We start from the raw sequence: 27,646 nt of genomic DNA, 5'->3' as shown, positions 1-27,646 counted from the left end.
GGGGAACGTTTCAATATTGCAAGGTGTGCACCGGTATACCCGACATCATTATGTGGACACGGTGTGGCAAGCCCATGCACTGACAAACAGTCAGGGAGGAAGGGAGAGTCCCTTGTAGGGGTATAAATCAGAAGGAAAACATGCTGGTGATACACACACCTTCAGACACACTGTACCCCCAGGATTAGCCTCTGTTGGATTCTAGCTTGAAATATACTTATTTGTGTTACCATACTAGAACTTATTGATTACTTTACATGCATAATGAATGTATATGTTTGGGTCAATGGAAAGTAAGATAGGAACTAGGTGTATGGAAAGTTACTGAGTGAGAGAGGGGGAGTGCAGAAAGTTTACATTCTGTCACAGACATAGGCCCCGCCCACTATGTACTTTGCCTCCGGCCACAAATACATTTGCACATAGATCCTTCCTGCTTACCCATAACATGTTAATCACTACTGCTAGGCCACTTACTAAAACGTGCTCAAGTCAATTAGTCAGTTTCCAATGCCTGCCCTGTATCCTGTCAGCTCCCCTGGACCCTAAACAGACACCACAGGAGCAGATGAGAGCATTTACCGCAAAATGTATAATGTAAACAAAGAGACAGCCACCACAATATGCAGCACTGAGGGGGTCTTTCCACCTCAAAAAGCACAAGAGGTTCTGTAAGAAACATATATGATTTGCATTCCTGCAACATTATTTGGTTGAAATATAATATGATCTCTGAGAAATTAAGCTAATTGATTGCACCCAAATTGGCGATATTAATTTAATTGTAAATGTATATACTCATATACAGTCATGGCCAAAAATATTGTCACCCTTGCACTTTTTTCAAATAATGCACCATTTCTTCCAGAAAACTGTTGAAATTAAAACTTATTTTGGTTTCCACATATGTATGTCTTCAGTGTGCAGTTGAACAAAAATATATTTTTAAAAATGAATAATTTACTAAATCTTAGTTAATTCCACAAAGAAATCCTAAAATGGCTCGGACAATATTATTGGCACCTTCTAGAAGTAGCTTTAAATAATTAGATTTCAAGTAGGTGACTCATTTACTTTGGAAATGAACTCACCTGTGGTGAGTTGAAGCTGCTTGCGGTATAAAAATCACATATTCAACCAGTTTGAATAGAGAAAAGGACTTATTCTCATTTTTTGTGTCACTGTGTGTACCACACTGAGCATGGACAAAGGAAAGAAAACCAAAGAATTATCTGAGGAGATCAGACACAAGATTGTAACCAAGCATGGACAATATCAAGGCTACAAATCTCCAGAGACCTTGATGTTCCTGTTTCTACCATATGTAATGTTATCAAGAAGTTTAAGGCCCATGCCACTGTAGCCAACCTCACTGAACTTGGCCAGCAAGAGAGAAATTGATGGAAGATTGCAGTGAAGGATTGTTCGAATGGTGGATAAAGCACCTCGGTCAACTGCCAAACAGATTCAAGCTGACCTTCAGACACAAGGTGTGACAGTTTCAACTCACACCATCTGTCGCCAACTCAATGAAAGGGGGTTATGGTAGGAGACCCAGGAGGACCCTACTGCTGAGAGAAAGATTTGCCAAAACACACCTGAACATGCCCCAAATCCTTCTGGGAGAATGTCCTGTGGACAGATGAGACCAAATTAGAGTTTTTTGGTAAAGCACACAATCTCTATGTTTACAGAAAACAAAATGAAGGTTTCAAAGAAAATAATACCTTCCCCACAGTCAAACATGGAGGAGGTTCAGTGATGTTTTGTGGTTGCTTTGCTGCCTCTGGCACTGGGTGCCTTGAAGGTGTGTATGGCGTCATGAAATCAGGTGAATACCAAGGCATTTTGGAGCACAATGTCGGACCCAGTGACAGAAAGCTGGGTCTCCATCGAAGGTCATGGGTCTTCCAGCAGAACAATGACACCAAACACACTTCAAAAAGCATCCAGGAATGTTTCAAGACAAAACACTGGACTGTTCTGAAGTGGCCAGCAATGAGTCCAGGTCTAAATCCCATTGAAAACTTGTGGAGAGGTCTGAAAACAGCAGTTAGGAGAAGGCTCCCTTCTAATCTGGGAGAAATGGAGGATTTTGCACAAAAGGAGTGGGCCAAACTGTCAGTACAGAGGTGCAGCAAGCTCATCGATGGTTATAGGAAGGGCTTGATTGCAGTTATTTTGACCAAAGGCTGTGCTACCAAATATTAAGTATAGGGTGTCCATTTTGTCAATGCCATTTCTGTTTATTTTCTGATTTAAATGGATATATTAAGTTCTGAATAAAAAACAAAAGTTCTGTAATATTAACAGTGAAATAAAGAATTGTGGAGGTCAAATACTTTGTTCAATTTCAACTCATTTTTAGGAAAAATTGTGAGAAAGACATGAAGAATGAAAAATAAAAAGCCACTCAGGGACCCCCCACACCTCACACCAGGCCCACCCCAACAGACAGTATACAGTATTAGTTCTCTATGTTTGACATGTAGTATGAAGCTGCAGCTTGGAATATTGTGTTTTCATACTATGTATTTGTATTTCTTATGGATCCTCATAAGCTGCTTCCTTGCTCTTCCTGGGGTCAGGCAAAATTAAGGCAGTTATACAATTTTAAAAACATTACAAAACATTCAGTACATAATTCACAACACACTAAGTGTATTATCAGTGAATATGGTGCAGAGAAATTAGGCATTGATGTCACTTGCATTTCCCCCCATAAATATGTGTGAAAATGCAAGGTTTTTCGCATTAAATACCACTGTTCCTACTATTGCCACTCCCGTTAATCCTCATTCATTGTAGTTGTGGTGCAGGTTGTAGCAGTGGTGTAAAGTAAAAAATACTTGAAAGTACTACTAGTTATCTGTACTTTACCAATTTTTTTGTGAAAACGTTTACTTTTACTTCACTACATTACTAAAGAAAACGATGTACTTTTTACTACATACATTTCCCTGACACCCAAAAGTACTCATTACATTTTGCATTCTTAGCAGGACAGGAAAATTGCCTAATTCACACACTTATCAAGAGAACATCCCTGGTCATCCCTACTGCCTCTGGTCTGGCAGACTCACTAAACACATGCTTCATTTGTAAATTATGTCTGAGTGTAGGAGAAAGCTCCTGGCTATATGTAAAAAAAAGATAACAAGAAAATGATGCTGTCTGGTTTGCTTTATATAAGGAATTAGCAATTATTTATACTATTATTTTTGATACTTAAGTATATTTTAGCAATTATATTTACTTTTGATACTTAAGTATAATTCAAACCAAATAGTTTGACTACTCAAATATGACAATTGGGTTATTTTTCCACCACTGGGTTGTAGCATGAGTGGAAGTAAGAAGAACGCACATTTTATGGCTTATAAAGATGTTGAACTGAATTCAAACTTAAACATGATCTTAGGCTACTCATAAAAACAGCAGCTCTTTGCTGTATTCGTTGAGTCTCTAGCTTGTCATGGTTTTAAATGTTTTGAAATCTCACAGTCTCAACGTCGCTGTGCATTCGAGGCTTCTTTTTACAGTCTATGGCTCGAGGAAACTGTGCACACACGGTGATCTGAGCTATCTGATCTGCCAGCTGTAGGCCTATAGATGCACTTGATTTGCTCTCTGGAGTTCTACCTTCAGACACATGAAATGGTTCAAAATGGAAACACTTTACCCTCTTCGCCCTAGGGCTGCTGAATCAAGTCCACTTATCGCAAACAGTGCCTAGCGAATACAAAAATAGGAACCCGAGGTTTTAACGTTTAAACATTTATTTTTATTTTTTATGTTTGGTGATCGACTAGGAATCCCTTTACAGATCAGCCGGTTGGTGACTACTGCTGTATGGTGTTTTGCAATGGTAATGGTATTGGGTTGGGTTTAATGGTATTGGGTTGGGTTTAATGGTAAATGTAACACGTACATGTAACATGTAAATGTATAGAGATGTTTTCTAGTAATGTTATTGAAAAACATGAGACTGACATGCAAAGGTTTATAATTGTATTATTAGGGTTGTCCTAAAATATTTGGGCTTCAAATGAGAATTGTGCCATAGGGAAAGCCCCTCTCAGAGAGCTGCCACTTGTTTGACTTGTTTGACTATTCAAGGGGAGTTTGGTTGAAGCATTAGGTTGCTCAGAGAATTACAAACTGAATTGCTTTCATGGAGGACTGTCTTGACTTTTGAGGATGACTACAATTTATTTTCATCATGAGAAAAAGCTATTGGTTTTCAAACCAAAGTTGCAGATAAAATGGTATGATCCATTTGATAAACACAAGAGACCCACAAAAAGGATAAAAGGTTGTGGTAGTAGCAGGAACAGTTTACACATTCATTTATGGGGGAAATGCAAGTGACTTCAATTTATCTGAACAGGAAGGGAAAGAAACACCTATTGTACATAGTATAAATAGTCCAATACTCTAAGGCACAGCTTCATACTACCTGTCAAACATAGGGAAAATATACTGTATATAGTATATACAGTATAGCCCACCCATTAGGGTGGATGGCCCGTGGAAGGCTTTTGACCATTTATTTGGATTCCTCACGTCTTAATAATTTATTGAATATTATATGAATCCAAATGGTCTTAAAACAAAATAATATTGAATAATATTGCAAGAAAACTCATCTTCTAACTACAGAAACAATTTCAGAACAATCTGAAACAATCTGGATGTCATGGCTTGCAGAAATGACGTGGACCAACCCTGAGAGAAAGATTAAATGTGTCTACATAGAGAGAGAACCAGCTTCATGAGGTAGTCACCTGGAATGCATTTCAATGTTTTTTAAAAATATATTTAACCTTATTTAACTAGGCAAGTCAGTTAAGAACATACTCTTATTTAAAATGATGGGCTACCCGGGTCAAACCCTCCCCTAACCCAAATGACGCTGGACCAATTGTGTGCCACCCGATGGGACTGCCGATCACGGCCGGTTGTGATACAGCCCGGGATCGAGCCAGGGTCTGTAGTGACGCTTCTAGCACTGCGATGCAGTGCCTTAGACTGCTTCTCACTCAGGTGGGCCTTGTTAAAAGCTAATGAGTGGAATGTATTTCCTTCTTAATGCGTTTGCGCCAATCAGTTGTGTTGTGACAAGATAGTGGTGGTATACAGAAAGAAGATAGCTCTATTTGGTAAATGACCAATTCCATATTATGGCAGGAACAGCTCAAATAAGCAAAGAAAAAATGACAGTCCCTCATTACTTTAAGACACGAAGGTCAGTCAATACGGAAATTTGTGCAGTCGCAAAAACCATCAAGCGCTGGCTCTCATGAGGACCGCAACAGGAAAGGAAGACCCAGAGTTACCTCTGCTGCAAAGGATAAGTTCATTAGAGTTAACTGCACCTTAGATTGCAGCCCAAATAAATGCTTTACAGAGTTCAATTAACAGACACGTCTCAACATCAACTGTTCAGAGGAGACTGTGTGAATTGCTGTAAAGAAACCACTACTAAGAATAAGAGAGTTGCTTGGGCCAAGAAACACAAGCAATGGACATTAGACTGGCGGAAATCTTTCATTTTGGTCTGATGAGTCCAAATGTGCAATTTTTGGTTCCAAGCGCCTTGTCTTTGTGACACGCAGAGTAGGTGAACAGATGATCTCCGCATGTGTTGTTCCCACCATGAAGCATAGAGGAGGCGGCGTGATGGTGCGAGGGTGCTTTGCTGGTGACACTGTCAGTGATTTATTTAGAATTCAAGGCACACTTAACCAGCATGGCTACAACAGCATTCTGCAGCAATACACCATCACATCTGGTTTGGGCTTAGCGGGAGTATCATTTGTTTCTCAATAGGACAATTACCCAACACACCTCCAGGCTGTGTAAGGGCAATTTGACCAAGAAGGAGAGTGATGGAGTGCTGCATCAGATGACCTGGCCTCCACAATCACCCAACTTCAACCCAATTGAGATGGTTTGGGATGAGTTGTACCGCAGAGTGAAGAAAAAGCAGCCAAACAAGTGCTCAGCATATGTGGGACCTCCTTCAAGATAGTTTGAAAATCATTTCAGATTAAACTGGTTAAGAGAATGCCAAGAGAAGAGTGTGCAAAGCTTTCATCAAGGCAAAGGTTGGCAACTTTGAAGAATCTCATTGAAAATATATTTCGATTTGTTAAACACTTTTTTGGTAACCACATGATTCCATATGTGTTATTTCATAGTTTTGATGTCTTCACTATTACTCAACAATGTAGAAAATAGTAAAAATAAAGAAAAACCCTTGAATGAGTAGGTGTCCAAACTTTTGACTGGTTTTGACACCTACTCTGCATAATACTGTACATAGATTAGTAAAATACCCCAACCATGTGGGAATGAGCCATCACCTTGTTTATTAAATTTTAGCAAACAACATACTGTATTGTGAAAAACATGCATTAAGAGAGGAGAAACCACGTCAATTTCATGTTTTTAAAATGTAACCTTTATTTAACTAGGCAAGTCAGTTAAGAACAAATTCTTATTTACAATGACGGCCTACCAAAAGGAAAAAGGCCTCCTGCTGGGATTAAAAATAACTCAAATAAAAAATATATAAAGGACAAAACACACATTCCGACAACACAACATAAAGAGAGATCTGAGACAACATAGCAAGGCAGCAACACATGACAACACAGCATAGTAGCAACACAACATAACAACATGGTAGCAAAACAACATGGCAGGAGCACAACATGGTAGAAGCACAAAACATGGTACAAACATTATTGGGCACAGACAACAACAGCACAAAGGCTAAGAAGGTAGTTCATAATTGTAATAGACTATATCTCTGATTGTAATCTCCAAAACATTTCTCCTCCTCTTGTTATCACTCCATTGGAGAGTAAATGGAAAGGAGTAATCTATATGCACGTAGCAGAGAGTAGTGTGGGTAGGCAGCCAGTGCAGACGTTGACAGTGAGTAACTGAGAAAACAACTGCTAAGAATGATGAGACACTGACAGTACTGCAATTAAACTAACAACCATTATGACAGAGACAGACAATGAAACACTTATAGTGAAGAATGACAAATTAAAAACACCTCCTTTGACAACATCTTTAAGGGTCCCCAAAATAATAGCAATGTTATGCTGTGTGTGTGTGTGTGAGAGAGAATGAACAGCTGTGTGTGAATGAGTAGAGTGATATTGATACTAGCCCGACATATCTCTCTCAACATGCTGGTCAATAACAGATGTACATTTTCGCCTCTGAAATTGTATTTATTTAACCTTTATTTAATTTAACTGGGCAAGTCAGTTAAGAACAAATTCTTATTTACGATGACGGCTTACCTCAGCCACACCCAGATGACGCTGGGCCAATTGTGCGCCGCCCTATGGGACTCCCAATCACGGCCGGGTGTGATACAGCCTGGATTCGAACCAGGGACTGTAGGGACACCTCTCTTGCACTGAGATGCAAGAGAGGCCACTTTCGCCACTTGGGAGCGTGAGAAAGGACCACGCAGAGTGCTAAACACACACACTCTCTCTCTCTCCTTGGAGAGAAAATTAGTCATGGAAACCAATTCCACAACTCTGACTTCCATATCTCAGAGGGGAGCCGAGGGAGGAGGTAGGAAAGGGAGGGGGTGTTCACACCAGAAGTCCTTTCTGTAGGTCAGAGACCCATCTCTCACTCTCCATCTCCTCCCCTCACTCCCCCTCCATCTCGCTATTCCCTCACTACCCCCATCCATTCTCTCTCCCCCTCTCCTTCACTCATATATCTCAGATTTTGTAGCATTCTTCCTCTTGACAACCTCCACCCCAGTAGAAAGCCTGCCATGTAGGTATGCCTGCTGTTCAACCAATCACATTTCATACTGAAGTAGCTCTAACCACATCTCATTCTGCCTGATATCCACCAATCGCATCTCTTTCTGAATCAGGGACAAACAGACGGCTCCAGTGAAAGGTCACAGATTGGCCTAACACACCAGGACAATACAGCCTCACTCCTCCTCCTCTGCCCAGAGAAAGGGCATTTCTGATCTGTGATCTCTACCCCCTTCCTTCTCGCCTTTCCAAGACAAATGCACTTGAGTGTTTGCCAAAGGAAAAAGAAACGCAGAAATCAAATGCACACACTAAAGTCAAATGCCAGAATCAATGACGGTCATGAAGCTCCTTAAACTTCCACAACTTTCACATAATCGATTAGAGAGCTACTGGGTGTGCAGAATATTACTGCAGCCCAGCAATAACACACCTGATTCAACTTATCAACTGCTCGACAAAACAGCCAGTGGTGGGCTGGAACAAAAGCATGCACACACCAAGCTCGGACCAGGTTGGCCAACCACTGGACTATCCCTATTAGTCTTTCAATTAGATATCAACCCTGTCCTATTTATGACCATTTCCATGGTGATGAACCGTTTATAATACATCCTATTCAGCAATTACACAGCTTACTGGCTCAACATGGAAGGAGAGGATCAAGAATTCTGCAAATCCTTTTAAAGCAGTGATATACTTCTGGTCCTTACCCTCCCTCCCTCGGACTACACGCGCCATATGCTTCTTACGCTGATAGCCTAAACAAACACACACCCGCTAATCTCAAAAGACTATAAGGTTAATTGGAGGAAGTAAGACTTATTTAGCAACACTGTAGGGCTAGTATCTGTGTCAGAAACATTTAACAGAAGCAGCCTTTTCAGCAAATGCACATAATGTGTCTATGTACCTTTGAAGGGGGTTGACTACTGTCACCATGAACATCAAGAGGGGTATCAAGAGGGGGTACAGTTGGGTATGGCAGGCGCCATACACTAGCTCAAGACAGAAAATGTCAACATAGGCTATAAAAAATGTAGACAAAAATCATTCCAATCCCGCCTAAAATGTAACGGCTGTAATTGAGAGCTGGCTTTAGGACCATGCGGAGCATCGCTGAGAGAGAAGCTGCCAGTCTGCACGCCTTTCTCACCGCAGAGAGCATAGGCAGTGCCAGACAGTTTGCTTTGTTTGTCTGCCGTTTAGGCAGTGCGCTCATTGCTTTTGAATTTGATGTCGGTATATGAACTCAGCCCTGTAAACCTTGCAGCCAGCTATTTTATGCACTGGTTACTTTCACATTGATGTCGACATTGGCGGCGCGTCCAATAGGTTAAGGGAGGATAAGCCTCCTCTAAAGTAAATTAAATGTGATATATAATTACAAAATGCCTATACAGAAATAAATAAAATCATTCAAAATTCTACACCAGAGTGTATGATTTGGCCACAGAGGATCATTCGAATCTTTGAAAAAATAGCTGTGGATTGTTTTAAACCTGCAATTTGGGCAGCGCTTGGCAAATAGCCTAACAAATAGCTGATTGTTGAATTGCAGTGGTCAGTGAAAAGTAGTTAAACAGGCCTATTGCAATATTTCAAAAATACAGTCATAGGAGAAACATAGTTTAGAAAGCTAATGGCTATTGCTTACAATTCTCAACTCCCTATTGAGCGAACAGTAGCTTATCTTATTGGCAGCAGCGGAGAGCAAAACCATATCCCTGGTGAGTGCGTGAATAATCACTGTCATTATCATTGGATCAGTACCATTGGAAAGTTTTTAGAGATTAGACGGTTGCATTTAAAGTTACACTACACAGAAAATCCTGCATTTCCTGGCTGCTTAAACTCTAATAGTTTGCCGAATTTCAGTTTGTGTGACAAAATAAGCTAGTATAGTGTAGAGAATCATTGTACCATCTAAACCGCTGTGAAATGTATTTTCCACAACCAAAAATATTGTTGTTTCAGCTGTTTGAAGCTGAGTGTACAAAACCGAAAGTAAAAGACACAAAAACAAAATGTAAGAACGGGAAGCATAGAAATAGCACACATAGAACATATCTACCACTTCTTCAACTTGGTTTCAAGTGGAATGGTAGATCTATAATTCACATTTCTATGTGAATTTGGTCAGGTAAGATTAAGACATAGTCGTTTTTACTGATCTGTTTGTCAGTGTCAATAGAGTAGGCTACTAATGTGTTGTACTTAAAAATATGTTGCTTATGTCTCCAGTCATATAAAGCATAGTAGAACTGCATGAAATGTGTTTATCAAAGGCCACATTTCTTATGCAAAGAAAGGAGAAGAAACATCTCTGATTAGGTTTAGTTTTTCACTGAACCATGCATTGTTCAGAACCCCCCCCCCAAACATTCTGAAATTGCATTTTTGTCCCCCTTAGTTTCATCATTGGAATGTGATACAAAACGAGGCAACGGTGTGCTTCAGGACCTACCCGACCGCCTCCGAGCGACCAAGTTGTGGCCGCTGTTCAGAACTGTCTGTTTCGCTAACAGTGATTGAGTTATATGACTGCTCCCGAGTGGCGCAGCGGTCTAAGGCACTGCATCTCAGTGCTAGAGGCGTCACTACAGATCCTGGTTCGATTCCAGGCTGTATCACAACCGGCCGTGATTGGGACTCCCAAAGGGCGGCGCACAATTGGCCCAGTATCGTCAAGGCCCAGTATAAGCCAAGCCTGTCTACAAGTGCAATGATAGATGCCTGTAAAGGTGAAAAAGAATTGCTTCCCCAAACTTGAAACTCACATGAAATGGATGTCGGCAGTGGCGGTTCTAGCTTGTATGACCCCCCCTCCAAAAAAAACAACAACCAGACATTTGGAACAACACAAATAAATAATCATAACATTTAAAATTATATAAATAAAAACATATATTCAAAAATACAACTCAGAAATGTAAAAAATAAGTACAAGACAAATAGAAACAAATTGTAGAATATAAACACAAATAAAAAGAGAATCAAATTATTACACTATTACCCTATTGCTAACAGAAAACACACAAATAAAACTAAATTGCACAAATCCTATATCACACAAATACACAATAGAATAACACACGTATAAAGAAAAGAACCTGATTATTACACTATTGCACCGCAAACAAGAAACACAAACTAAATTGCACAACTAATTGCATTAGTACTGTACAAAGTTAGAGGTGCGCTATTTGAAAGATTCCCCTGCTCCTAGTCCGGCTTCATCATCTCAACTTCTGAGTGTGAAATCTTCCCAGGCAGTAGTAAACTGCCTAGCTCACAAACTAGAATCAGGTCGCCCACTCCGACAGGGTTAATCGACCCACGGTTCCACACAGTGACATGATATCATTGACGTGACCTGAAAATAAGCGATAGAAAACTGATTGCGCAAATGCCACCATTTCAAATGTTTTTTTTGTGTGCGGGCGCCGGGTGCAGCTGGGCGGTTGCCCATGTCGCCTATACCTACATCCGCCACTGGATGTCGGAATTTGAAGTTGGCTTTGTTGTGACTTGTTAGTGTGTATCATGGATCTATTTCAAGTTGCACTGTATGAGCGATTCCACAAGTAAATTAGTAACGTTACATTTATGATACGGTTCAGTAGTGGTTGACATTACATACTTTTCCACAGAACTTTAAACCTAATATTTCTGTGATAATTAATGGCTGGGGTCCTATGTTTTTGCAGTTCTCCAAATAGCATTTGGTTGTGAACCACGTATTTTGATGCTATTGAAGAATAAAAATGCGACCAATCAATCTCCACCCATATAGACAACACATAACATACAGGCGGGGTACTGCTTTTCTGCGACCTGCATCATCCGTAGGATGAAGAGAATGCGTGCGCTGCGACTAGTCTGTGGAAAAAACACAGACTAGCGGAGAGCTATGAATACAGAAAACCCAGAAACAACTCCTAAACCCCAAAACATTGACGTAACATACTTTTACCTTAATTACGTCAATAGTTGTTTCCTTGCCACCTGCTCCGAAACGGATGAGCCAAGGCGACAATTGGGACGAATATTTTCAGGAATGCAAAATCCGAAGCACCTACTGCGCTTGCGTATTCCGGGCCCGGACCGCCATTCGCCACTATTTTGGCAAAAAACACCGATTTTGCACCGGTCCCCGTGGACGGCGGAGGCAGCTGCGAGGCAGTAACAATTATAAACGCATCGTAATGAATGCTCTCTTGTTACAGAAGCCAAGTCTGCAAAAGGATGAATCAGACCAGAGCCCAGCCAGATCAATAGCACTGTTGTGGCCAGCCTGGTCAGATTTAGGAGGGGCCGCATCACTCGGAAAAAAACACCTATTTTTTGGCAAAGCCATCAAGTTAGGGATAGCCTCATGCCATGGAACCTAATGCAAAGCAACCCCGTTATAGCATAACTGTCACGTAGCCAAGCACTGTTATCTTAATTGAAAAAAAGAAGGGAAAAAACAGAATATAACAACGAATGCACTTGTTGCGCAATTTAAAGCATCATCTCGGCAATATCACAATTTTTAATCTCCTGAAATGTAGAATGTTGTCCATAGATAAATTGCTGTAGTTTATTAGATCTAATATTTTCTATCGTTTTAAAATGAAGCTTATCAATGCCTTCGGAACATCTGCAAATTAATGACCTGGCCAAGATAAAATTCTATCCGCCGCATATAATGTTTGTTTCATGTCAACAAAGTGGGCGTTTAAATGATTCCCTACGCTACATTGATATATTTTAGCCTAACTCTTGTGTTGCTTATATGGATCAACAATCTCCCGCTGGCCATGACCATGAAAAAGTATCGGCAGCAGGATGACTGGGCTACCGTGGCCACTCAAGTGCCATTCGCCCAAACAATCTCTGCTAGTGCTACAGTTCGTTCACAAAAATACTCGGAAAGTGTTGCCTTGTTTGAAACCCAATTATATCGCATGCACACGTAGCCGTGCGTTCACAAGCAATTCGCGCGAATCAACGGTAATTCATCTCACCTCAGGTTCTTCAATATCGATGTTTCTGCAAGCTTGCGGTCCGTTCCATTCCCTGCAATTCCACCATCTTTCGTTCCACACCTCTCTCACTCTACCCGGCTAGGCAGGGCAGCAGTCGGTCTGTGCTGTGCCGTGAGCGAGCTGCCTCCCTCCCCTACCCCTCCTCCTCCTCAGCCACCGTGACATCAGAGGGGGATTACAAACAATCCAAAAGCATCTTTAAATGGGGGGGATTTTGTCCAGCATTGGATGGCCGCTTCAGCGGTCTTGAAAGGCTTATATTGTCTTCAACTAGAGTACACACATTTCTGGTCCGCTTCATATATCCATGCTATATTGCATGTCAGTTCAATTATTCTTTTCAGTTCTGTACTTAGTCATGGGGAAACAACTGGATTCCATTTATAGGCTGTCATGTGATGTCCAAACATTTAGCTTGATAGGCACACGTGAAAGAGAGAAAGAAGTATTCTATGGCAATGGAATAGCAAGGAAGTTTTAGTCAGAGATGTAAATAAATAGTTTACCATTACCAACATGCTTATTACGTATTTTCCACCAACAACCCATTCTTCACCTATTTTACCTCAGGTAGTGACAAAGTTGTGTATTCCAGATGATGATCTTTATTAAACTTGGTAAGCAGTTGATACAAACTATTTATGTTGAAACAGTATATATAATTAATTGTAATACTCTAAATAAATACAGAAATAATCAAAGATGAGCTGCTAGGCATATTAACATTGGTCACACCCTCCATAAACAATTTTACAATAAATTAGAAAAAGTACAAAGAAAGTAAGAAGCTACATTATCTTTTAAAAACTAAATGAACCTTTGTAAAAAATAATGATTCTGCATATAAACTCAGCAAAAAAAGAAACGTCCCTTTTTCAGGACCCTGTTTTTCAAAGATGATTCGTAAAATTCCAAATAACTTCACAGATCTTCATTGTAATGGGTTTAAACACTGTTTCCCATGCTTGTTCAATGAACCATAAACCATTTATGAACATGCACCTGTGGAATGGTCGTTTAGACACTAACAGCTTACAGAAGGTAGGCAAATATGGTTACAGTTATGAAAACTTAGGACACTAAAGAGACCTTTCTACTGCCTCTGAAAATCACCAGACGGGACTGGCAAAAGGTGCTCTTCACTGACGAGTCGTGGTTTTGTCTCACTAGGGGTGATGGTCGGATTTGTTCCAATATCCACCTACAACAGTCATGATGTTTCCCAGCTTGTGTGACTGACCACCGCAATGGCTGAAGACTTCTTTACACATTACTGCCCCTACGGTCTGCCCCTAAAACACACTAGAGCTACATCACCTTAGTACTGTGTGTATAGCTATTGTCATAGGCTGTTATAAGCTGCTTTGTCTGTTCACAGTGGCATTATGAATGTTTTATGAATGCTCGTCTAGGCCTATGTCTCAAGCGCGTCTAGCTAAGCCTCTTGGGAACGATATACAGTTGCAAGTTGATTGTTATGTTGTGCTACAAGCGCTAAAGAGCATGCCCCTGCTCCTTCCACTCAAAACGTCAGTTTGGTTTTTGATCCATTTGAGCTCTGTCACATTTTGTTATGCGGCAGCCGTGAAGAGAATACTTCAGTGGCAACTACCAAGCTCTCTCCCAGCTTGTTTGTTTGTCTGTCTGTCTGTGTTGACATTGTCTCCCTCGTCCACATGCTTCATACCAGTGCCTGTTCTGATCACATTACAGATACACACGACAGTAGCCTAAGCCTGTATTCATAAAGTGTATTGAAGTAGGGAGCTGACATAGGATCAGGTCCCTCCTATCCATATAATATTATTTATTATGATCAAAAAGACAAAACTGATCCTAGATCAGGACTCCTAGATACGCTTTGTGCATACTGGCCCTGTTAAGTAGAACCTCGACGAGAGGGCTCAGACACCTAACAGAAATACAAGTCTGTCTCTAATACAAATGGAAACGTTTTCCCAACCTACTCTATAGCAGTATCCCTCCCTATCCGACAGAGAATCTGACCTGCCTGCCCTGTGGGCAGTGGCTCAGACACATAATACATTATCGTACTTCGGGGCAGATCTGCAGGAGGATGCATCTAAGATAAGAGAGGTTAACTGCAGGTTAGAGTTGGAGAACTATCCCTTTAAGAGGAGATACATAGGTGGTGAAGTATCGATGTGAGAGGAGAAGACAGAAAGGTGAACTATTCATTTAAACCAATAATCTTAGACTTGATTCAACCTAATTCAGCCCTGCCGCTTAAAAGCTATAGTTCACCCAAATTACATAATTTTCAAATCCACTATAAGTGACTTTGTTGAGCTTCACAATCCATTTCAGATTGTTTCAGATGATTTAGACATGATGCGTGAAAAAAGCTAATATCGGTCCAATGACTTAAATAGGATTTGTGCCACAAATGTAACAATGTTAGCATGTGGAAACAGTTCCAGGGAAACTAAACCAAAGCATGGATTGCTGTCATACCCTGTAAGCAGTCTATGGGTAAGGTAAGGAAAGCAAAGGTTTCATTTTGTAATGTGGGTGAACTATCCCTTTAAACTGAGATGGGGCTGGAAAATGTTAATTACGAAAACAGCTGCAAATATCCCATTTGCACCTTACAGAAAATAATACAGAAGAAGCCCAAATGTTCATCAGAGCTGCTCCTCTATAAAATATTGATCTACTAGTCTATGACCAATAAAGGGTGGAAGAAGTGTTCTGCCATTGTTATTATTATCATGTTCATAGTGGTTTGTGCAACTGAACAAATTACATTTACAAAAGGTACAGGACAGGGGCGCTTTCTTACAAAATGTAACTCTACCGGAATATGTACATTGCGAGTATGTGTCAGTCTAAAGATATGTTCTGTGAATATACAGGTTAGCGAATGTAATGTCATTCTTATAAAACACAAACTTAGATGATTTACCTTGAGATAATGTAACACGTATCATTGTAACACTACCAAAAGATAGGTCTTTATACTGTATTTACCATAGAGTAACCTATTATCTGGTTATAATACTTATTACAGGAGCCAGTGCAGCGTTTGATTGAATACCTCAAGTATATACTGTGGGTTGAGAAAAATGAGCAGAGAATGGATCAAAAACATTTCTTAGTGTGTATAATCCTATAAAGGGATAGATCAGTATTTTGGCAATGAAGCCCTTTGTGTACTACCCCAGTCATTTGAACTCGTGTATACAATTTTTATGTCTGTGTTCAGTTTGAAGGAAGTTGCTAACTAGCGTTAGTTTAATGCTAGCAGTTCCAGTCATTACACAAACTTCCAGTCAATGTGCAAATGCTAGTTACCCCTAACTTCCTTCATACTGGACGCAGAGACATACAAATGGTATCCACAAGTTTGTCTGACTCAAAATCCCAAACTATCTCTTTTAATGTTATGTGCTGAATTGAGAGACAGTCATATAAATAGAATCCATTCTATCCATGAGTCCTATTTCTAGGGAGATAGTGCTGTAAGCATAAAATAAACTCTTCCTACACAATGCTTTCACTGACTCCTAATGACAACAAGCTTTAAATCATACGCCTATAAGACCCAGATCAGTGGGTCTGTGAGATATGAGGGGTATACAACAAAGCACGATCAATGAGTTAGCCAGCTACCTTGCCTAACTATTGAAAAAAATATGTTTTACAAAGATAAGTTTGAAACGGGCATGGTCTAAATTAGTCAACACCCAGAAACACATATCTAAGTTGCGCTTTCTCAATGGACCAGAAAATCAATAGCTATTTCTGGTTGTTAATTGAAGTTGGCCAGCTAACTCATTGATCCTGCTTTGTAGTAAACCCCACTGGACTGAAAAGCTGTCAAGTTAGTGGGAGCCAAGTTACTCTCCAGGGAAGAAAGATTTAAAAAACACTGAAACATCAAAAACATTGAATGAGAGCAGCTGCCTCGCCCTTGGAGAACGTGGCTCAGTTGGTAGAGCATGGCGCTTGTAACGCCAGGGTAGTGGGTTCGATCCCCGGGACCACCCATACGTAGAATGTATGCACACATGACTGTAAGTCGCTTTGGATAAAAGCGTCTGCTAAATGGCATATATTATTATTATTATTATTATGCTGTTGGCTCAAGGAAGGCGACCATTTTGAATGTCGTGCTGAATGATAGGCATTCAGGCCAGTTATTGCCGGTTACATACACTACATGACCAAAAGTATGTGGACACTCATCGAGCATCACTTTCCAAAATCATGGGCATTAATATGGAGTTGGTCCCCCCCTTGCTGCTATAACTCTTCTGGGAAGGTGTATATATAGTTGTGCTGTCATGTCAACTCCTTTTCACCCATTGTCATGCCAAACAAAACATTGTTTGGATTGACAAGGACAGCAATGGAGTAGACAAGAGAATAAACAGATATGGTACTATTGTTGAGCAATAATGCATGCCATCAGCCAGGGCCTGTATTCATAAAGATTAGGGAAGTGCATCTTTCCCTTCCAATTTCAATTCGATACGTATCTAGATCTGTTTTAGCTGATTTCTCTGTCTGTGTGCCAGGGTTTCCGGTAGCCGGCAATTGGCCGATAAATGGCGATAAATAACATACTTACTTTTTTGATACCTGAATGTTTTATTTCATTTTATCAAGCATGTCTTACCTTTCTTCAAAGTAGTCTATAGGCTAAATCTGACCATGGGAACATGGAGGCAATTATTTTCTAAAGATTTCATAAAGTAATATCGGAATTAAAATGCTAAAAATCTAAAAGTCAAAAGTGAACTAATGTGAGATCATTGTGTGAATTGTTTGTCCTTTGGTTATTTATGTTTTATCAATTCCCCATTACATACACTGCCGTTCAAAAGTTTTAAAACACCTACTCATTCAAGGGGTTTTCCTTATTTGTACTATTTTCTACATGGTAGACATAAAAACTATGAAATAACACATATGGAATCATGTAGTAAAACAAAAAAAGTTAACTTCTTATGGCTTGGGGGCAGTATTTTGACGTCTGGATGAGAAGCGTGCCCAATGTAAACTGCCTGTTACTCAAACCCAGAAGCTAGGATATGCATATATAATTGGTAGATAATGTCAAATAATGTCTATGAGTATAACAGAACTGATATGGCAGTTGAAAACCTGAGGAAAATCCATCCAGGAAGTGGGATACTTAGAGTATCTAATGGGTTGGGACCCAGATTGCAGATCCTATGGCTTCCACTAGATGTCAACAGTCTTTATATATTGTTTCTGGCTTGTTTTCTGAAAATTAAATAAGAATGAAACCTTTCTGTCAGTGGACTGAAGAAGAATGCAGAGCTGGTTTGCGCGCATGACCGGGTTGTGCGCCCTTCGTTGTTTTTCCTTTAGATTGAATACGCTATTGTCCGGTTGAAATATTATCGATTATATAGACAATTAACAACCTGAGGATTAATTATAAACATCGTTTGACATGTTTCGACAAATTTTACCGGTACTATTAGGATGTATTCGTCTGCATGTTGACCGCCTTTGAGCCAGTGGATTATTGAACAAAACGATACACATGTGGAGATCATCCGTTCATCCACACCGCATCTCACAAAGACATTGCAGTTGGAACCATAAATCTCCAAATTGGACCCCAGACCAAATGACAAATTTCGGTGTAATGTCCATTGCTCGTGTTTCTTGGCCCAAGCAAGTCTCTTAATATTATTGGTGTCCTTTAGTAGTGGTTTCTTTGTAGCAATTTGACCATGAAGGCCAGATTCAAACAGATTCAAAGTCTCCTCTGAACAGTTGATGTTGAGATGTGTCTGTTGAACTCTGTGAAGCATTTAATTGGGCTGCAATTTCTGAGGCTGGTAACTCTAATGAACTTATCCTCTGCAGCAGAGGTAACTCTGGGTCTTCCATTCCTGTGGAGGTCCTCATGAGAGCAAGTTTTATCATAGCGCTTGATGGTTTTTGCAACTGCACTTGAAGAAACTTTCAAAGTTCTTGAAATTTTCCGTATTGACTGACCTTCATGGCTTAAAGTAATGATGGACTGTTGTTTCTCTTGGCATATTTGAGTTGTTCTTGCCATAATTTTAAGGCACACCTGCTAATTGAAATGCATTCCAAGTGACTACCTCATGAAGCTGGTTGAGAGAATGCCAAGAGTGTGCAAAGTTGTCATCAAGGCAAAGGGTGGCTATTTAAAGAATCTCAAATATCAAATTTATTTTCATTTTTTAAACACTTTTCTGGTTACTACATGATTCCATATGTTAATTTCATAGTTTTGATGTCTTCACAATTATTCTACAATGCAGAAGTTAGCAAACAAAGAAAAACCATTGAATGAGTAGGTGTTCTAAAACTTTTGACCGGTAGTGTATGTCACCAGTAGTAAATGTACCGTTAATCCCCATCATTTGGTTACATCAATTTATGTTAATGCATGTATTAATTACAGTCATTTATTGTTCTCATTCTCAGTGGAAATGTTTGCAGAGTTCACAACCTGCTACATTTGAGAAACGTGTTTTGTTTGATTTCATAATTACCATAATTTGTCCATTTTTTCATTGTCTTTTGTTTGGAGTGCTCCATGTTAGCAATGAGCATGTATCTGGTTTTCATATCAACGATGCATTTCTCAAATGACCAGTACATTCAAATCCTCCAGTTCACGTTGTCCGGCACCACATTTTCCTAACGGAAACCCTGGCATGTGTGTGTTTGTGTATGTGTATGTCTATTTATTTTTTTATTTAACCTTTATTTAACCAGGCAAGACTTAACAGAAACAGAGTTTATTAAAGTCCAAAAAGAACATATTCTTAGGGTTTTCAATCACAGCATGGTGACTCTAATCAGGGGAAAGGATCGGGAACAGGTGTGGGAAGACTAAATGATGATTAGGGGAATAGGAACAGCTGGGAGCAGGAACGGAACGACAGAGAGAAGAGAGAGCGAGAGAGTGAGAGAGGGAGGGGGAGAGAGAGGGATAGAAGGAGGGAAAGAACCAAACAAGACCAGCAGAGGGAAACGAATAGCATGGGGAGGCCTGGTACCCCCACTCACCGAGCGCTCCTGGCGCACTCGAGGAGGAATCCCTAGGGACTCTAATCAGGGAAAGGATCGGGAACAGGTGTGGGAAGACTAAATGATGATTAGGGGAATAGAACAGCTGGGAGCAGGCGGAACGACAGAGAGAAGAGAGAGCGAGAGAGTGAGAGAGGGAGGGGAGAGAGAGGGATAGAAGGAGGGAAAGAACCAAACAAGACCAGCAGAGGAAAAATAGCATGGGGAGCACAGGGACAAGACATGACAATAAATGACAAACATGACAGTACCCCCACTCACCGGCGCCTCCTGGCGCACTCGAGGAGGTCCGGAGGAAATCATCGATGAGCGAACGGTCCAGCACGTCCCGAGACGGAACCCAACTCCTCTCCTGGACCCCTGAACGCATGTCCATAATCTTATGTACCTTGTAAATAGGTGCGTTAACTGCCTGTTCAGGGGCAGAACTGGGAGACACGGAAGATTTGTACCTTGTCAGTTCTGCCCAAGACGCAGGGTTTCTGAAAGAAAGGCTTATGCGACAATCGCTGATTGGCCCTCTCTGTTGACCGTTAGTTTGCGGGCCTCTGTCTGAAAATACATTCTCATTTGTGCCGTCTCCTTAGCGGAAGGAAGTTTGCGAGGGGAATGAAACGCTATCGACAACCGTCAGAATCACAGTCTTCCCCGCAGACAAAGGCAACCGGTAATGAAGTCTAAGGCAATGTTCTGCGGTCTGAGACGACCGGTTCTTAGGCGGCAGTCCGAACAAGAACGTGTCACGTCCTGAGTCGGCCACCAAAAGCGCTGGCGTTTAATAGACGCAAGTTAACGTCTGCGCGCAGTCCGAACAAGCAGCCACGAAACGGCGCGTGTCACGCTCCTGAGTCGGCCACCAAAAGCGCTGGCGAATAGACGCAAGAGTGCCTCGAACACCGGGATGACCCGCTAACTTGGCAGAGTGAGCCCACTCGTTTTCTGGAGGGACTCCACGCAGTGGTTAAGGATGAGATTCTCTCCCGGGAGGTTCCTTCAGATGTGGACTCTTTGATTGCTCTCGCCATCCGCATAGAACGACGGGTAGATCTTCGTCACCGTGGAAGAGAGCTCGCATCAACTAGACCACCATCTCCCCCCTCTGGCTTTGAGACTGAGCCCATGCAGCCACTAAGGAGAGGGAACGGAGGATTACGCTGCCTATTGTGGAGTTGCTATTTTGATCTATGTGGTCACCTGAGCTGAGCCTTAAGGGAGACTGACTGGTGGGCATCTACTACCTCACTGTCAGATTAGGGGGAGGGGGCAGTGTATGCTTTTTTTTCTCCCCACACTTCTGATTTTAAATCACCATCACCCATTTGTAATTTTTCCAGATTCTTTGAGTCTTTAAGCAATCAATATCTATGAATGTATAGCACAACTTTGGATTTCACCCCTGTCTCAAAATGAATGTTTATTTTTATTTTTTTAAATGTTACCCCTTTTTCTCCCCAATTTCGTGGTATCCAATTGTTTAGTAGCTACTATCTTGTCTCATCGCTACAACTCCCGTACGGACTCGTTGAAAGTCATGCGTCCTCCGATACACAACCCAACCAAGCCGCACTGCTTCTTAACACAGCGCCATCCAACCCGGAAGCCAGTCACACCAATGTGTCGGAGGAAACACTGTGCACCTGGCAACCTTGGTTAACGTGCACTGCGCCCGGCCCGCCACAGGAGTCGCTGGTGCGCGATGAGACAAGGATTTCCCTACCGGCCAAACCCTCCCTAACCCGGACGAAGCTAGGCCAATTGTGCATCGCCCCACGGACCTCCCGGTCGCGGCCGGTTACGACAGAGCTTGGCGCGAACCCAAAGTCTCTGGTGGCACAGCTGGCGCTGCAGTACAGTGCCCTTAATCCACTGCGCCATCCGGGAGGCCCTCAAAATGAATGGTTTTGATTGTTTGGAAGTTTTTAGGGAGCGAGCTTCTCCTTCTGCTTCGGGCCATGCAGTGATTGCAGTCCTCATTATGAAATGATTAACTTTACCCTGTAAATGATGGTGAACCAGGATGGGTACATTACAGGCACATTGTTTTTCTGCAGTTCTCATTTGTTGCTTATATGGTAAGTAAATATTTTCTTCCATGAGAAATATAAGGAAAGCTATTACTGATGCCAGTGAAGACTAGCTAATTTCCCCCCAACATTGGACACCCCCTAACTTCGAACGCTCTAGTGGTTGGAGGATTAAATCACTTCGAGCTCAACATTTAAATGGGCAAAAAAATAACAGCACGTGTTGTGACTAAAGACACCCTTCTAGCTATCTGACCACCAATTTTCATTGCAGTTTATGTAAGTTAAGTTATATATTTTTTATATATATACACATTTAGTGGGACAAGCTGTGTATTGTAAAATTAGACTGCGAAACACATTTACTTTCCAACTTTTGACCTACATTATTCACACTCATTTTTATGCAAGTATAAAACTGTTATTTACTTCCTCAAAACATAAGCTTAATCTGTAAAACAAATAATGAGACATTGAACAAGATGCTGGTGAAGAACCTCTACAGGAGGGCGCACCGGGCAACGCAATGACAAGTTGACAGGCAAGTAATTTGTTTACTTTACTGGAAGGCTAGCCAACTAATCAACTATCTAGTAAACACTCCAGATATGAGGTTGGTGACTTAAAAAAAAAAAAAAATTAAACGGATATATCTTGTAATTGAACAAAATATTAAGGTGGCCGATAACTGGGGACTGTATGCTGATAATACGGGATGTATTTTGTTTTGCTAAACCGCTTTTCAAAAATAGTAGTATTTCCACTGATATGTCAAATATGCTAATTGCTAACCCGTTAGCAAAAACTTTTACTACACCAATAATCACAAAACATTGATGACTTGATCACAAAATAACAGGTAATGTATTTCTTCAATGATGTTGAATATGCCGATTATACGGGGTGCTACGCTACTATGAACCTCAGCTAGCATAGTCAGTTGTACTGATTTTAAACATGATTTTTATGGTTTCAAAAAAAGAGTCAATTACTATTTACCTGTGAATAAATTAATGAAACGGAGAATGGATGACATTTTTGTATGGAGGTCAATGAGTGTCGAATTTGGTCAGAAAAACATTGAATTGCTAATTTGTTACTTGAAGGTTATTTGATTGAATGTTAGTTTCGTAATGATGAAGTTGTTACAAATGCACTGATATATGTGGACACAAGTGGCATTTCACAACATTGGAAAAATGTTATAATCAGAGTGATGCCTGTTGTTCACACGCGTATCTGCCCTCTCATTGGTAATGGGCCCCCCTGAACTCGCCTCCATTCCATCTTTGAGGGCGGTCACTTGACTATCTTGTCAATATAATGGAAAATCTTTGCTAGGCTACTGACATTGCCTGGGGTTTTTTGGCATGCAAAATGACTTGTAGATCAATGACTCAACGCAGTTCTCTCTTGAACATTAGAACTAGGGACTAATGCGTATCGGTAAATAGTGAGTTACATCTCTAATAAAGAGTCTCAGAGTAGGAGTGCTGATCTAGGATTAAGTACCCCCTGACCATGTAATCACAAAGATCAAAAGGTCAAAACTGATCCATTATCAGGCAACGCTCCTCAGAGAAACTTTGTGAATACAAGCCCAGGTCTCACTAAGAGGACTAAACAAACAGAACTGTGAAAAAAATACAGCAGCAACAACCACTCCAGGAGAGTATGAGTGTGTCGCAAATCAAATGGCACACTATTACCTATATAGTGTGCCATTTGGGATGCAGACAATGTGATGATCAGATCTGGGGGGATTATAGTTCCCCCTCAGAATGGAAATAGAGGTTGTGGTACCAAGTTAGCCTTGGTGCCAGTCTGTTTCTGCTTGCTTGCCAACTCCTTATGGAATTGTCATGCAAAATGTTTGCCTTGACAATGACAATGGGGTAGGCAAAAGCACAAACAGATCTTGGACCAGGCTAGCACCAAGTTGTTCTTGAATAAAAAGGGAAAGCAGTGACACAGCCTATATACCAGTTGTGCTTACATACAGTACTGTAATCATTCTCATTGACAGACTCGATGGCTAGGTACTTCAAGAGAACCTTCTGAGGAAATTATAATTTTTAGAATGTGCTTGCAGTCATTTCCTTACAATCGAGCACCTCTCTACAATTGAAGTGACTCAGACCATTGTACGCCTGGCAATTGATATATAGATATATTTCACATCCAGGTATGAAGAAACCTGGATTTATTTGCTTTCCTCTCTCCTTGCGAAATACTTACATTTCTCTGAGAGCTACAACATGAGTTTCATTGGTTCATGGTTGTGCTCAGTCTAAATGTTGTTTAGTTGTCCGTAGGGATGCACGACATATCGGTATTGGCATAAAATGGCTTTGCTAGTTTTTTGTTCTTTGTTTTTGTATGTTGACAATGAATGATTTGCTGCACTGCTCATCTCACTATAGTCCTTAGTTTAATTCTGCAGAATTGACCTGATAACAACATTTATGATGAATAGCCTTCTGTAACCTGGCAGCTTCACTTAACCTATTCTATACATTTAGTTACTGGAAGACAAGAAAGATACCGGAAGAATGAATCTCTTAAGTGAAAAAACTAAAATGACAGACAGAATTGGTTGACAGAATTATTCTAGTCCCTAACATTGGAAGAGACCTGAGGTATTGAGGTACCTGAACTAAGCTACTAACAGACCATACGAGCCATACTCTTCCTGAGAAGTCATTCCATATTATTTCAGCAAGCCATAACACCCACTATCTCAGATTGTTCTCAAAATGTTTCTGTAGTAAGAAACAGGTAAGATAGGTATTTCTGAAACATTATTTTGTTTACATTTTATCTTGTAGAAATTAGGCTAATTAATTGCACCCATAATAGGCAATTTAGGATTCAGATAATATTAAATAAATATAGTCCCAAACATCTGCTTTGGACCAAATTTCTTCCTACCAATGAGTAAGACACAAGGAACCCCCCCAAAAATGCGAAAGCCACCCACGCACCCCCAACCAGTATTCAGTATCAGTTCTCCATGATTGATATGTAGTATGACGCTGCGGTTTAAAGTATTGCTTTTCCATACCATGTAATGTATTCCCTATGAAACCAATGTTTTTTTCCCACCTGATAGTATTGAATTTGTTTGCATTATTTACCATGAAGTAGTGTGAAAGTACCATGTTTGACCACTAGATGCCACTGTTCCTGCTATACCATCACACTCTTTTATGCTTTTATAGAGCTATTTCCTGATCAGTTGGTTTTCAGCATTAAGTTGCTATAAGAACAAGCTGAATTGCTTTCATGGAGGACCGGCTTGAATTGTGAGGACCACACAATTTATTTTAACAATGAGACAAATCTATTGGCTTTCTACCCAAAGTTGTAAAATTAAATATTGTGATATAAACACAAGAGACCAGCAAAATGGATAAATAAGTGGCGGTATAGCAGGAACAGTGGCATTAAGTGGTAAAAATCTATAGACCGGTTGGCTGATAACGTCACAAAAATTATGCGCACACATCGTTGTGGCCTGAAGCTGTGCTTTGTAATGATTCTGAACGGTGAGATAACGAGCAACAATGACAAGAAGCTACCATGTGGGGGAATCGTATGTGTCTCCTTTCAGCTAGTTGTATCTTCAAATAAAATGTATTTTTATTGGTCACGTACACATGGTTAGCAGATGTTATTGCAAGTGTAGGGAGTGTGTTCTTGATACCATGTCTTGTTTTGAGGTGTTTTGACTTATTTCATGTCAATGCTAATATGGCAAAAAAATGCTAACAACTGTAACAATGTATTTGAGAGTACTCATTGTGAAAATGTATTTATGTGTTCAACAAACATTTGGAGACTAAATATAGTTCACATGTTGTCAACAATCTAAGCCAAACAGGTCTGTTTTTCCCCATAGTTGCGCAAGCTTCACTTTTGTTGCTTAACAACCAATGCAAGCCACTTTAATTACTAATTTCTCTGAACAGGGAGGAAAGAAACATCACCAGATGCACAGGGAATACATTACTTAGTATGGAGAATCAATACTCCAAGCCACAGCTACAGACTACTTGTCAAACATAGACAGCTGATACTGTATACTGGTTGTTGGGGTGGGATTGGCATGGGGTGTAGGGGGTCCGTGGGTGGTCTTTGACATCTTTTGTGGGATGCATTGGTAGGAAGATGTTTGACTACAATCTGAATCTTGTAAATTAAAATGGTAAATTTGGATGACATCAATTAGCTTAATATTTCAACAAAATAATGTTACAGGAATGCTAATCGTATCTCCTCTTACTAACTACAGAAACGATTTCAGAACAATCTGGTGGTCCTCTTTCTTGTGCTTTGAGGTGAAACGACTCAGAGCAAAGCCACACTCAGATTTCCATTCTGAAAGGGGGATTGGTTCAGACAAAGCTCTGCCGACGAATCAGAGTCCAGGCATTTCCAGGAAGAAGGGAGGGGCCACAAATAACTTTGAGATCCCCCAGCCCCCTTCCAGAGCCTTCAAGATGAGCATAATGTTACCAGCCACTAGACGCTGATCTAGGGACAGTATTTTACAGTTCTCGCCCTAATGGTTAAGGTTAGGGGTTGGGTGAGAGTAAGCTGATCCTAGATCTGTGCCAGAGGGGCAAATTTAAACCGTAACCCATCTCCAGTGGAGTAGGAAGCGTCTCCTCTCACTGACCAATGACCTTGTCCGTCCATCTCTCACTGACCAATCACAGAGTCTAGCCACTTCCTGTATGCAAGGGCGAAGCATCCCTGCTCGTGGGAGCGGCAGCCGTCCAGGACGCTGGCTATGAAACCGTGCTCTGAGGGCAGGGCGGGGGGGCAGGGGTCAGGGGGACCCCGCTTCAGACGCTTAGTGTCGCGGGGGTCTGGGACCCCGACCCCGTCCACCTCCATGGCATTCTGACCCTCCTGGGTCTGTCCGTTCCTGCTCTCCACCCTGGCTAGACCCACTCCTCTAGGGGAAGCTGTGTGAGGGTAGCTGCTCAGCCCAGCGTCAGTGTGGTTCAGCTGGGGAGACTCACTGCCACAGCCCTGGCCATCATGGTGATCGTGGTCTCGCCTCCAGTGGTGCCAAAGGTAGAAGACGTGTCGCCTGGAGACAGATAGTGGTTAGGAAATACAGTGTTGGTTTTGATGTCATAGTAAACTGCTATCATTGAAAAACTGGATTTCTAGGATCTGTAGAACTGTAAAGCTAAAAAAAAACATTTTATGTTGAAACCATATTATGTTCTTCAGGGGAAAAGATGCCATTCTAGACAAAAATAACAATATCCTCTAAGATATCACTGAGTCATAACCATCTTGGCCAAATCAATGTATAATTAATCTTCACATTCTCTACAGCCATTAGTCATCAGTTAGCAACCATCTGAACACTGTTACCATGGCGCCCCTTACTTCACCCTATCACAACAAAGCTGGTCAGTAGGGCTGGGAGATATATGGCCTAAGAATCGAATCTCCCGTTTTTTTAATACTTATGGGCAATTCACAATATATATATATATATATATATATATATATAAAGATGGAATGTTTTAAATAAGCTTTCTTGTACAATTAAACTGTAAAAAAATGGCATTTCAAACAGTCAGCAATAATCTAATGAATTCAGGGCTAGGCTAAATATAAGCCTTCCATAATCATAAATCATAAGACCCACTAATAATTGTATTATTTTATCAAAACAGTTTAACCT

The 27,646-nt window shown here is 40.8% G+C and overlaps 2 protein-coding genes across 6 annotated transcripts in view; both read right to left on the bottom strand.

Moving 5' to 3' along the window:
* The window catches only part of LOC124034020 (amyloid-beta A4 precursor protein-binding family A member 1-like), a 128,142-nt gene extending 115,202 nt beyond the window's left edge, over positions 1–12,940 (bottom strand). For 4 of the 5 annotated variants that reach the window (XM_046346645.1, XM_046346649.1, XM_046346650.1 and 1 more), the window contains exon 1: positions 12,824–12,940. The gene's annotated coding sequence lies outside the window, so the exon portion shown is untranslated. Of the gene's footprint in view, positions 1–11,787; positions 12,411–12,823 lie in introns of those variants that run through there. The other variant, XM_046346647.1, reaches the window with a different exon arrangement.
* A 12,757-nt stretch (positions 12,941–25,697) lies between these two features.
* Positions 25,698–27,646, bottom strand: part of LOC124034018 (protein prenyltransferase alpha subunit repeat-containing protein 1-like) — a 59,584-nt gene continuing 57,635 nt past the window's right edge. The window contains exon 7 of the mRNA XM_046346644.1: positions 25,698–27,037. Coding sequence (XP_046202600.1) covers positions 26,641–27,037 — 397 coding nt within the window. The 3' untranslated portion in view covers positions 25,698–26,640. The remainder of the gene's footprint in view (positions 27,038–27,646) is intronic.

The sequence above is a fragment of the Oncorhynchus gorbuscha genome, linkage group LG04 (genome assembly GCF_021184085.1).
Source record: "Oncorhynchus gorbuscha isolate QuinsamMale2020 ecotype Even-year linkage group LG04, OgorEven_v1.0, whole genome shotgun sequence".
NCBI lineage: Eukaryota > Metazoa > Chordata > Actinopteri > Salmoniformes > Salmonidae > Oncorhynchus > Oncorhynchus gorbuscha.
This window is presented reverse-complemented; position numbering and strand designations above follow the sequence as displayed.